Source organism: Amphiura filiformis, chromosome 5 (genome assembly GCF_039555335.1).
Source record: "Amphiura filiformis chromosome 5, Afil_fr2py, whole genome shotgun sequence".
NCBI lineage: Eukaryota > Metazoa > Echinodermata > Ophiuroidea > Amphilepidida > Amphiuridae > Amphiura > Amphiura filiformis.
In genome coordinates this window covers 33,871,322-33,883,422 of record NC_092632.1, presented here as the reverse complement: position 1 = coordinate 33,883,422, position 12,101 = coordinate 33,871,322, and the positions used below count along the sequence as shown (strand labels likewise).

General features: G+C 36.5%; 1 protein-coding gene across 1 annotated transcript in view; it reads right to left on the bottom strand.

The window, feature by feature from the left end:
* The window catches only part of LOC140153019 (sodium- and chloride-dependent taurine transporter-like), a 31,735-nt gene extending 22,127 nt beyond the window's left edge, over positions 1 to 9,608 (bottom strand). The window contains exon 1 of the mRNA XM_072175605.1: positions 9,323 to 9,608. Coding sequence (XP_072031706.1) covers positions 9,323 to 9,455 — 133 coding nt within the window. The 5' untranslated portion in view covers positions 9,456 to 9,608. The remainder of the gene's footprint in view (positions 1 to 9,322) is intronic.
* Between the last annotated feature and the right edge of the window lie 2,493 nt (positions 9,609 to 12,101).

Sequence of the window (12,101 nt, the reverse complement as noted above, 5' to 3'; positions counted from 1 at the left end):
TCAAAAAATAAAATTATTTGATATCAGAAAGACATGCTTCGTATTCAGAATGCAATTCGATAGGTCTGAGGTGCTCTCATGTCCCACAAAAAATACTGTCGAAACGCAATAAACGCTCATTCTAGATCCCTTAAGCAAAGTCATTGTTCATTGAACTTACAACCATATGGCAAAACGGGCGAAACTAATAACTTTTCGCACACGATTTGCAATTTTAAGAGAATTTGTCATTGCTCATTGAAATGAAGCTAGTATATGGACAATATAAGTGTGCTCTTTCATTTAAGGGGGTATACTACACCCATTGCATTTTTTTTGCGTTTTTTTGCATTTTGTGAAGAAATGAGAAAAAATGGACAAGGTGGTATTCAAAATGAAGGGGCATATCTTCTCGTTCTATTGGTAGCATCGGTATCAATGTAGCTTACATGGTTTTAAAGGTAGAAGCCAATAAGTGGTACATCAGTGATGCAATGGGTGTAGTACCCCCTTAATGACATAAAATCTGAAAAATATTGTAAGGATCACTCGGGGTTTTGACTTTTAAATCTACATTTTAGTCAAAAATTGTGCTTGAATAGGTCGTTTTCAACAGATTTACCACGTTTGCCTTTGAATTGCGTTATCTGTGGACGTAATGAAAAAAGGTGTTTTAGGGGGAAGTGTTAGCTTTCGTTCGATATATTTTCTGATTGGATGAAGGGAACATTCGGGGTTTTGACAAAAACCAATCACAGATGCCGTATTTTCCACTAGTGTGAGCTAGAAACTCACACAGCTCTTATAATGCTATGCACTCAACCGTGTAGTGTAAACAAACTTGTGTGGAGACAATTCACTGCTTGCTTGGAAGCTCTTGGATGAAATTGTATGCTCAGGTGTATCGAGGTTGGAACTGTGCATAGATGCGTTTATAAGAGAATCGTTTTGTAGCCAAACTAAACATTGAACTTGTAAATGTTTTAATATGCATGATATGGGATTAAGTAAACAATGACCATTGATGTAAATGACATTTTCTTATTGATTATTACATATTTTGACCTTCTCCAAAATATTCACGAAACAAGAAGAACTAGACATTGTGCTCACAGAGCACGGCCCTTAGCCAGTGATGTTGATCTTTTTATGACCTTTGACCTAGAGATGTTCATGCAACTTTTGTACTATCAGCCTATGGTTCATTCATGGTGGTGACGACATTGTAGGCCTACTATGTAATTTACGGGAGCAGCAGCATTTTGAAAGTATTTGGTAAAGAAAGAAAGAAGAAGAATCGGATAGAAAAACAGGACCTAGGCTCAGCTAGGTAAATGCACAGATGCCCTTGGAAGGCTCTGTAAAGATTGTTTACCTATATTAGCCTTGCATGCAAGGACATACCTATTCTTACTATATTTAAGGATGAAACTTTTCAGCCATGAAGGTTTTATGTTTCCCGGTAATGATTACTTCAAATGCTGACATGGGAGTCAAGAATTGGGATAATCAGCCTAATTTCATCTTCTGTGATTGAAATTGAATGTAGGAATTCCTTGAATCTGGGGGATTATCTCACCTAACAATGACAGATATGAAATCATCGATCTGTTCGCTTTCTTAATTATGTTAGGGAACAACCCAAAAGTTCGATGAAGCCCTATAAACGAAAGTCCTTTCGTTAGAAGGCTTACCCCCTCCCCTTCCCCCTCCCTTCTAACGTAAGTTTTCAAATATCGAAAATTCCAACCCGGATTCATAGGGTACAGAACCGGCGCTATGGTGGATGGGGATGTGGAGGAGTACAACAATGCAATGATATTGATCACGTTTATGGAAGAAACCAATATTATATTTTATTTCAAAATATTTTTCTTCATACCTTTTTGGGCACGAAAAAAATTATGACTTGCTGGATTTTCAAATAAAAAAGAATCAAGGTGCGGTACAGCTGATTAAAAATTAACTTACAAATTGCAGGTTGCGAGTACTGCACTCTATATTGATTTGAAATTATTTCGAAGCAACCACTGTAAAATGTCAATATTGTACTTCAGAAAATACTAAAATTTATATATTAAATCCTTAAGGGAACAACCCAAAAGTTCGATGAAGCCCTATAAACGAAAGTCCTTTCGTTAGAAGGCTAACCCCCTCCCCGCTCCCTTCTAACGTAAGTTTTCAAATATCGAAAATTCCAACCCGGATTCATAGGATACAGAACCGTCGCTATGGTGGATGGGGATGTGGAGGAGTACAACAATGCAATGATATTGATCACGTTTATGGAAGAAACCAATATTATATTTTATTTTAAAATATTTTCTTCATACCTTTTGGGCACGAAAAAATTATGACTTGCTGGATTTTCAAATAAAAAAGAATCAAGGTGCGGTACAGCTGATTAAAAATTAACTTACAAATTGCAGGTTGCGAGTACTGCACTCTATAGGGGCCTATTGATATGAAATTATTTCGAAGCAACCACTGTAAAATGTCAATATCGTACTTCAGAAAATACTAAAATTTATATATTAAGGTTACACGAAGAAACGTATAAAAAACGTATAAAAGACGTATAAAGTTGTTCTCTAAAACCGCGTTTTCTCAGCAATCAAATATCGCAGTGAGTCAAATGTTGGTGCATGGATGTATCTTTACATTATTTTTGTGTGTTTATAAAAAATTTTAGAATCCGTTTGAAAATCCTTCGTTTAAATCATTTTTACGCACCATGTTCACAAGATCAAAAACACGTTCCATGCAGTTTTTTTTCAAATGTTCGCTCCGTATAAAACCACGCCGAGTGATTGTTTTCTCTTTTTTTGTATTGTACTACAAATAGATTAAAGAAATAATGTTGCCATGGGGAAGAACCAAATACAGTACCGATCAAATTTAAAAAGCCCGTTTTTGGGGAACATTTTCGAGAATCTTGTCTGAGAAAAAACTGTTTTGTGAAATTATCGATATCTTGATAACGGGGCGTTAATTTAGACATCTGAATACCTACATTATTTCTCAACATTCTGCCAATTGCTATCCCATTTGATTTTCACTCCAAATTGAAGCTAGTATTGCAAAAAACGAGGTTTTTCCTCCATCAGTTCTTTCAAAATTTCAGCGCCGACATGCGTGTTTATTCTATAAGAGCCATTGTGCGGACGCGATTGTAATCAAGTAATTACATCAAATTATAGTTACATATCCGCTTCGAGAATAAGAAATTGCGTAAGCTGATGTATGGTCCAGTGGATAGAGCGTTGGACTGGGAATCTGTTATGAACAATTTTTGTGGGTTCGAGTCCCCATGTGGCTGAATTTTCTTTCCTTTTTTCTCTCTTTTCTCATTTTTACTCCCTTTCTTTCCTCTTTTCTTTCTCTTTCTCTTTTTTCATTTTTTTTTTCATTTCTTTCTTTCTTTCTTCCTTCCTTTCTTTTTCTTTCTTACTTTCTTTTTCGTTCTTTTCTTTCTCTCTCTCTTTCTTTCTCTTTTCACTATTTCTTTATTCTTTCTTGCTCCTTTCTTTTTAGTTTTATTTGATTGATTCGCTGACTGCAGTGAATCGTGATTGATTGTTTTTCACTTTATATAATTCAGAAATTTGTAGGCCTGCTAAGTCTGTCTTTTTGAATATTCTTCCCAAATTCGATTTGCAAATAATTGCTTTTTGATATTGTTGTTGATGTTATTGTTGTACCCTGTTACATTGTAATCAGGGGAATAGCAGCATTGATTTATTTCATCAAAGATATCAAGGCTCGCCTTTCTCCACCTGGAGTGTTGAGCCGTAACTTGAAGAAGAAGAAGAAGGCTATAAATTCAAAATCAACACATTTTCCAGGGCGTAGCTTGACGAATTGCCCCAATCAATTTTAAAATTTATAAAATCCTTATGAAAATTGCCGAAAATGGCTTGTACCCCTCCCCCGGCATCCGACCCGGCATGTCGCCCCTCATGTAACCCCCCGCCCGCCCCGACTCACGAGCTCCGGGCACGAGCTAAGCCAAGTTTCATGTCTTGGCCGTGGATCAATATTCTATTGTAAGTAGGCCTACGTCCCAGTACGCTTGTTCATTTTCTGCATGGCTGTTTCTGTTATGAACTTACGCCCCTCTGAAATCAAGCGCATGAAAAACTCTCGGCTAACCTTAAATCCTTAAAAAAGATCAACTTTGACCGATGTTTTAACTACTTTTTTACAAACGTAATCGGACTTTTTGACCCCTTCCCTCCCTAACGAAAGGACTTTCGTTTATCATGTTTATAGGGCTTCATCGAATTTTTGGGTTGTTCCCTTAAGGGGTGGGGTATGAACGTTTGGACAGTATTTATTGTGGGACATTAGAGCACATCAGACATATCGAATTGCATTCTGAATACGAAGAATGTCCTTCTAATATCAAATAATTTTGATTTTTTGAAATTCGCAATGTAATACACATTTTATGGCAAATGATTAAAAATTGATATTTTTGATATTTAACAGTACTCGAAGTAAACTTTATAAATCTGATGGTTTATACTTAAAGTGTATGTAGGTGGGATGAAAAGCCGACGATCAATTGAAAATTTTGACCTTTCGTATTGAAGATACGGATTTTTTCCCCAAAACACCAACAAAAATTAGGTCTTTTGGGGAAAAAATCCATATCTTCAATATGAAAGGTCAAAATTTCAATTGATCGTCGGCTTTTCCTCCTCAACTACATACACTTTAAGAATATATCATTACATTTATAAAATTTACTTCGAGGACTATTATATATCAAAAATGTGAAAATATCAAATTTACTAATTTGTCATAAAATTTGTATTATATCGTGAATTTCAAAAATGAAAATTATTTGATATCAGAAAGACATTCTTCGTATTCAGAATGCAATTCGATATGTCTGATGTGCTTCCATATCCCACAAAAATACTGTCGAAACGCTCAAAACGCTCATTCCAGATCCCTTAAGGGAGTACTACACCCTCCATAAATTTATGACTTTTTTTGCATTTTTCTCAAAAACTAATAACACTGGTAACAAAAGTTATGTATATTATAGGGGCAAGGAATTCAATTACTACACTGAAATTTCAGTGACCCAAGACAAGCGGTTCATTATTTATGATAAGAAATGAGGTACAGCTAGGATGTACCTCTTTTCCTATCATATATACTGAACCGAGTGTTTTGAGTCACTGAAATTTCAGTGTAATAATTGGATTCCTTGCCCCAATAATATGTGTAACTTTTGTTACCAGTGTGTTATTATTTTTTGAGAAAAATGCAAAAATAGTCACAAATTTACCACAGGGGTGTAGTACCCCTTAAGGATGAAACTTTTCAGCCATGAAGGTTTTATGTTTCCCGGTATGATTACTTCAAATGCTGACATGGGAGTCAAGAATTGGGATAATCAGCTTAATTTCATCTTCTGTGATTGAATGTAGGAATTCCTTGAATCTGGGGGATTATCTCACCTAACAATGACAGATATAAAATCATCGATCTGTTCGCTTTCTTAATTATGTTTAAACGGTACCGTAATTAACCGATATATTGCTTGAATATAATGGAACAATGGTTATCATTATTTCTAAAGTTGCATCTGAAGTTGCTGTTATTAGTATAGATTAAGCATTTTATTACGTAGTTTCAAAATGGTGATTTCATGGTGTCTGCCCAAAGGGTTACTTTTGACCATTTGTTAGGTGTATGGGTAGCAATGTTGTCCATAATTTTACAAATTTAGCATCACTGTTTAAGAAATTTTCAGGATATATGAAACAGGTAGGCTTTTATTGTTTGGTACTGATGTATTATATTCTCTTTGGTCTAAAAAAAACCTGGCTATTTATGGGCACAATAGGTCTAAGGGGCGCACCATTAGATTTCCAGGGGGGGGGGGGCATGGGAGTTTTTTGAAAAAAAAAAAAAAAACTTTGCCCACTAGTGAGAAAAAAACAAAAAACTTTGCCTCACTGATGAGTAAAAAAAAAAAATTTCACCCACCCAACTTTGTATACAAATGTACATTAAAATTGAAAAAAAATAACTTCGGCGCCGAAGGCGGAAAAAAAAAATTTGGTGCTCTTGGAGGCAAAAAAAAAAAATTCCGCCGCCTTCGGCGGCGAAAAAAAAAAATTCTGCCTGACCCAAACTCCCATGCCCCCCCCCTGAGAATCTAATGGTGCGTCCCTAACAGTATAGTTTGACCAATGTCCAATTTACAGTTCTTGAGTTATAGACAAAAGGGTCCCTAATGTCAAATTTGGGGCTCCAAAGAATTGTTGAAAAATCCCAGATTTGAATAAAAAATGGTCTCGGATTGTTCCGCTTGCAATAACACTTTCCACTCAGATTTGATTAGAGTCAAATAAGATCTCACTAGATTTTCCAAGTGAAATTTGACTCAAAATCATGTCTAGACTCGGGTCAAATTTGATTAGGAATCTACAGAGATCTCATTTCGCTAGAAATCTGTCAAACTTTTGACCATTTGTTAGGTGTATGGGTATAGCAATTTTGTCCATAATTTTACAAATTTAGCATCACTGTTAGAAATCTGTCAAATCAACTGCATGGGCGTTTGTTTTAAAATTGGGAGGCAAGATTTTTTTGGCCAGCCTAATAGGGGGGGGGGAAGCAATATTTGGCAAGCCGAGAGAGGGGGCAAGCAATTTTTGGCCTACATTCATAGAGCATTTTGTATAAAAATGCTCTAAAAAGGCTTAGGAAAACAGTACGAAAACGCTTAAATAAGCTGCCCAGTGGTATTTTCTTTTATCAAAAGCAAAATGGACCCATTCCATTACATATAATATATAAAAAGGGGACTTCAAACTGTAAAATACCAAAAATGCCTTATTTATAGACCTAAAATGGCCATATGCAGTTTATGAACAATGTGAACACATATATTTTTAAAACAATTAAATCATACCTGTTTTATATATCCTGAAACTTTCATAGGCATTAAAACTATATTTTTGAAATTATGGACAACATTGCTACCCATACCCCTTAAACATTGTTAAAAAGCGGTCCAAAAATTACCCCTTTGGCGCACACCATGAAATCGCAAAAGTGGCTATAGCAAAAATTTTCCCACATGATTAAAGTTAATATCCCTCAAACCTAATGTATATTGATAGACTCTAAACAAAAAACACTAAGTGTGTGAGTGAAGGTAACTCGAGCACTTTTGGAGATCCAGACCTGGACTATAACAAGGCAAATTATAGGACTCTACTGCAACTTTCAAATCTTGAGTTACTTTCATCATGCTTTCATTTAAATGTACGTTGCGACATCAATATTGAGACCATTACAACAAACGAGGTGTCACAATGCGCAGAAATAAAAATCAACCGTTTAGGAACAATGGCCATTTATTAAAGGGGGTAATTATATTTTTGGTATAGATGTTTATTTCTAGAGCGATTTTTGCACTATAGCCATGATAGCTGCACCATGACACTGCAGGACTTTGGTGGGTGCGTTGGCAGTATCCCACTTCCCAGTATACGGGCGCTTCCAGGGTGCTTATATGGGGCGATAAAACCTGTAATTTAAAGGAGTATTTTGCGATTCTAACACATCCTCTTTTATGGTATTTTGTTTTAGTAGATATCCACGAAAAAATTTATTCCCAAAATTTCAGTTGATTCCCATTTTGCGTTTTGCATAGTACCACAGTACCGGGCCACTGTGCTGTATTTTGTTACGTTTAACATAAAATGCAAATTTGACGATACTTTTATAAAAAAAAGTTTTAAGCATATTAAGCGTTCTTCTAGAAGAATTATTTTGCACACAAACATGCAGATCCATATACCATTGTATACAGGGGTCAAAAATGAAAAATGCTTGGATCACTATACCAACCAACTATAAACAAACAAACAAACAAACAAACAAAACTTTCAAAGGTGGGTCCAATGCGGTGTCACTGAACACAGACTATAGGCCCCTGTCCTAGTCCTACGTCTATGCACTGGAGTTATTTTTTAAAATTAAATAGAAATACTTGACCTAGACCCACATGCCTACATAGAACATAAGTATTCTGTAACATAAATAATTCTGTACATGTAGTGAAAGTTTAGTTCAGGTAAATACATGTAGGAGTTTGATTACACCGTGCAAGTTCAACTTCATGAAACACGCGCCAGTGATTTTGCTTATCACGCTCAGATAATTTCAATAACTTCCAATTGTTGGTACGTTTTGAATCACACGGTCCAAGCAGAATGCACACGGTCGATCATTTGTTCCTAATGTAATAATTTCAGGGTCAAAGCCATCTTTTCTTCTGATCAAAATCAAAGCAAAACGGGGTGTGTGAGAGGTTAAATCTTAAATAGTTTCAAACTTTGAATGAAAAGGAATTAATCAGAATGATTTGGACTCAGAATTGTTCCTTCCAAGGTTACACTTTCACTGAGGCAAATTTAAATAAGTATTTTAGAAAGTAAACATGACGTGTATACCCTTAACAAAGCATCCTTTGATTTGAATCATAAGTTAAAGACCCACTCATCTGTGTCAGACCACAAAAGCGTAATACATACGTGTATACTGTTTACAAAAAGCAACAACGCCCCTTTTGTTAAACATGGTAAATAGGTATAAACTCCTTGTTGATGTTGAAACTGAATTAAGTACATGCCTAAATATGAAGTGACTACTTGCTACATGTCATTTCTTTATTAATTATAATTATACACCATAATACAAGGTTTAGATGAAAACGCACTCTGTTGCCATATTCATGTGATACACAATTTATGTGGCCATATTCATATTTTGACGGGTATTTTGATCATGAGCTCAGGCTTGATAAGTTCTATACAGTGGCTCAAGCCAATTGTTTAAGATCAGGTAAAAGTAGCATGAAACGCGTTTTACGGGGTTAATTGATGTATAATTATGTACTGCATGATTTTGAAATGTTCGTCTTGTTTTTTTATGTATACACGTCCAGATTCTCATTCACGGTGTACCGGTGCTTCGGAGTAGCTCTGGGGGTAATCCGGATCTAGTGTAGATCCAGCGAGAAATTGGAAGAGCCTAGGCCTAGACCCACACGGCTGCAGTTTATTATTAACATTATTTCATTGTAAGTACGATAGGCCTACTTAAGAAAATAAATTGTACACGTTGCTGCATTCACATTATAAAAGTGGACATTGTAAAGAAAAATAATGATATGTTAGGCCTATGTAACTTTACTTTCGACATGTACAACGGAAAGCATATGCCATTACAAATAACTTGCAGAACACACAATCAATTGGTATTTTCGTTAGGCCTGATTAGTTTTGGCCATTGAATATTTTATACTTGCCTCCACCATTCTTGTAACACAAGTATGGAAATCGCCATATATTCCCAAGTCCAACTGAAAATCCAATCAGTGATAACACAAAATCCAGTCTCCCAGACCAGTGGCCCCTCTCTTTTAATTCACTCGAACCCATTTTGTAGATCTATCGTCGATAGGACGAATTGATGGTCCGTCCAGTCGGTAGCCTAGCTAGTCCTTTGGTAGGAAAGTCAATATTTGCAATCTGAATGGTAGCTTTGTCCACGACCATTGACGACTACAGGACGCATATCGATGATGGTAAAAAAAAGTGATTGAAGTACATGTATATAACGTGCAATCACTGCCATAAATGAAAAAAAAATAAAGATTCCACCCTTGGAATATGAACGTGAATCGACACAGAGTAATAAGTTATGTTGATTTTAGGTATGAGAAATTGGCATAGACCCTATGCTGTTTCATGTAAACAATTGCATAACCTTGATGATGGGCTATAGGCCTATAATATGTACATGAATGTATATTGTATATGTACACTATATAGTAGATCCTATGAGTATGTCGCTATCTTTACTTGTGGCAGTGATCGCGCATCATAAACACCTGGTCACGTTGTAGGAGTGGCTATTTGCAATCATCTGTTGAATATTGAAATTAGATTGTTTTATTTTATTTTATATCGAAGTTTGTTTATTTTGGTTGGACCAAAAACTTAAAGCGTAATGTATTGACATTGCTCGAAATTGATGAGTGACTAAATGGTGTTATGGTCTTTGAAATTGAAACTTCCATTCCAGACTGACTCAAGAATTCTATAATAGCTGAAGGAAGCTGAAGGAGATGCCATGTTGACGTTTGCCTTTATGTGTTGCGTTACTTGATTTAAAAAGGGTCATTTCGTGATTCTAACATAACATTATTTTTTGTATGATTTAACAAATATCTTCTTTTTTTTCAACAATGTCAGTTGATTCTGACATTGAATTTGCGTGTTACACGTAATTACATGGATTAGTGATTTATAGGCATGAGTTTCATTTCATTTATTACACCTCACTGGCATATAGGCCTAAATATAAAGACATTAAATAAATTATACTCAGTGATCATAATATTGCACAATTGAAATACATGTTTAAAAATAATTAAAAGTAAAATACATAAATGATATTAATTTGATGAATTCATCTGTGAGGTCAAATTTGGGTAAAAATGCTCAGTTTTGGAGAAAGTCCCAACCGAGATCAAGAAGATGGATCGAACGCTCCCGGTACCGAAGAATGGCCAAAAATCGTACTAGAGCAACTGTGCCCTTTGCAAGGGCACGAGGTAAGTTAGGCGTATGACTGTGATGACATCATCACGCAGCAATACTGTGCAACGTTAAATTTGACCCGACCTTTGTCTTCGGTTGACCTTTTCGGTTTCATATTCTGAGCAACGTTAAATTTGACCTCGGATGACCTTTTCGGTTTTACACTCCCCAAGTGTTAGGGATCATTTGCCGCAAGTTGCAGCCTGATCGGAGGAACTTTAAATTTGACCTGACCTTTGAACTTGGATGACCTTTCCAGTTTCATACTTCTCAAGTGTCAGGGATTATTTTCCCCGAATTGCAGCCCAATCAGAGCAACTTTAAATTTTACCTGACCTTTGACCTCGGATGACCTTTGCGGTTTAATACTTCCCAAGTGTGAGGATCATTTCCCCGACTTACAGCCCAATTGGACCAACTTCAAATTTGACCTGACCTTTGACCTCACATGACCTTTGCGGTTTCATACTCCCCAAGTGTCAGGGATCATTTTCCCCGAATTGCAGCCCAATCAGAGCAACTTTAAATTTGACCTGACCTTTGACCTCGAATGACCTTTGCGGTTTAATACTTCCCAGGGATCATTTCCCCCGACTTACAGCCCAATTGGAGCAACTTCAAATTTGCCCTGACCTTTGACTTCACATGACCTTTGTGGTTTTATACTCCCAAAGTGTCAGGGATCATTTTCCCCGACTTACAGCCTAATTGGAGCAACTTCAAATTTGACCTGACCTTTGACCTCACTTGACCTTTGTGGTTTTATACTCCCAAAGTGTCAGGGATCATTTTCCCGACTTACAGCCTAATTGGAGCAACTTCAAAATTGACCTGACCTTTGACCTCACTTGACCTTTGTGGTTTTATACTCCCAAAGTGTCAGGGATCATTTTCCCCGACTTACAGCCTCATTGGAGCAACTTCAAATTTGACAAGACCTTTGACCTCACATGACCTTTGTGGTTTTATACTCCCAAAGTGTCAGGGATCATTTTCCCCGACTTACAGCCTAATTGGAGCAACTTCAAAATTGACCTGACCTTTGACCTCACTTGACCTTTGTGGTTTTATACTCCCAAAGTGTCAGGGATCATTTTCCCCGACTTGCAGCCTAATTGGAGCAACTTCAAAATTGACCTGACCTTTGACCTCACTTGACCTTTGTGGTTTTATACTCCCAAAGTGTCAGGGATCATTTTCCCCGACTTACAGCCTCATTGGAGCAATTTCAAATTTGACCTGACCTTTGACCTCACATGACCTTTGTGGTTTTATACTCCCAAAGTGTCAGGGATCATTTTCCCCGACTTACAGCCTAATTGGAGCAACTTCAAAATTGACCTGACCTTTGACCTCACTTGACCTTAGTGGTTTTATACTCCCAAAGTGTCAGGGATCATTTTCCCCCGACTTACAGCCTCATTGGAGCAACTTCAAATTTGACCTGACCTTTGACCTCACATGACCTTTGTGGTTTAATAC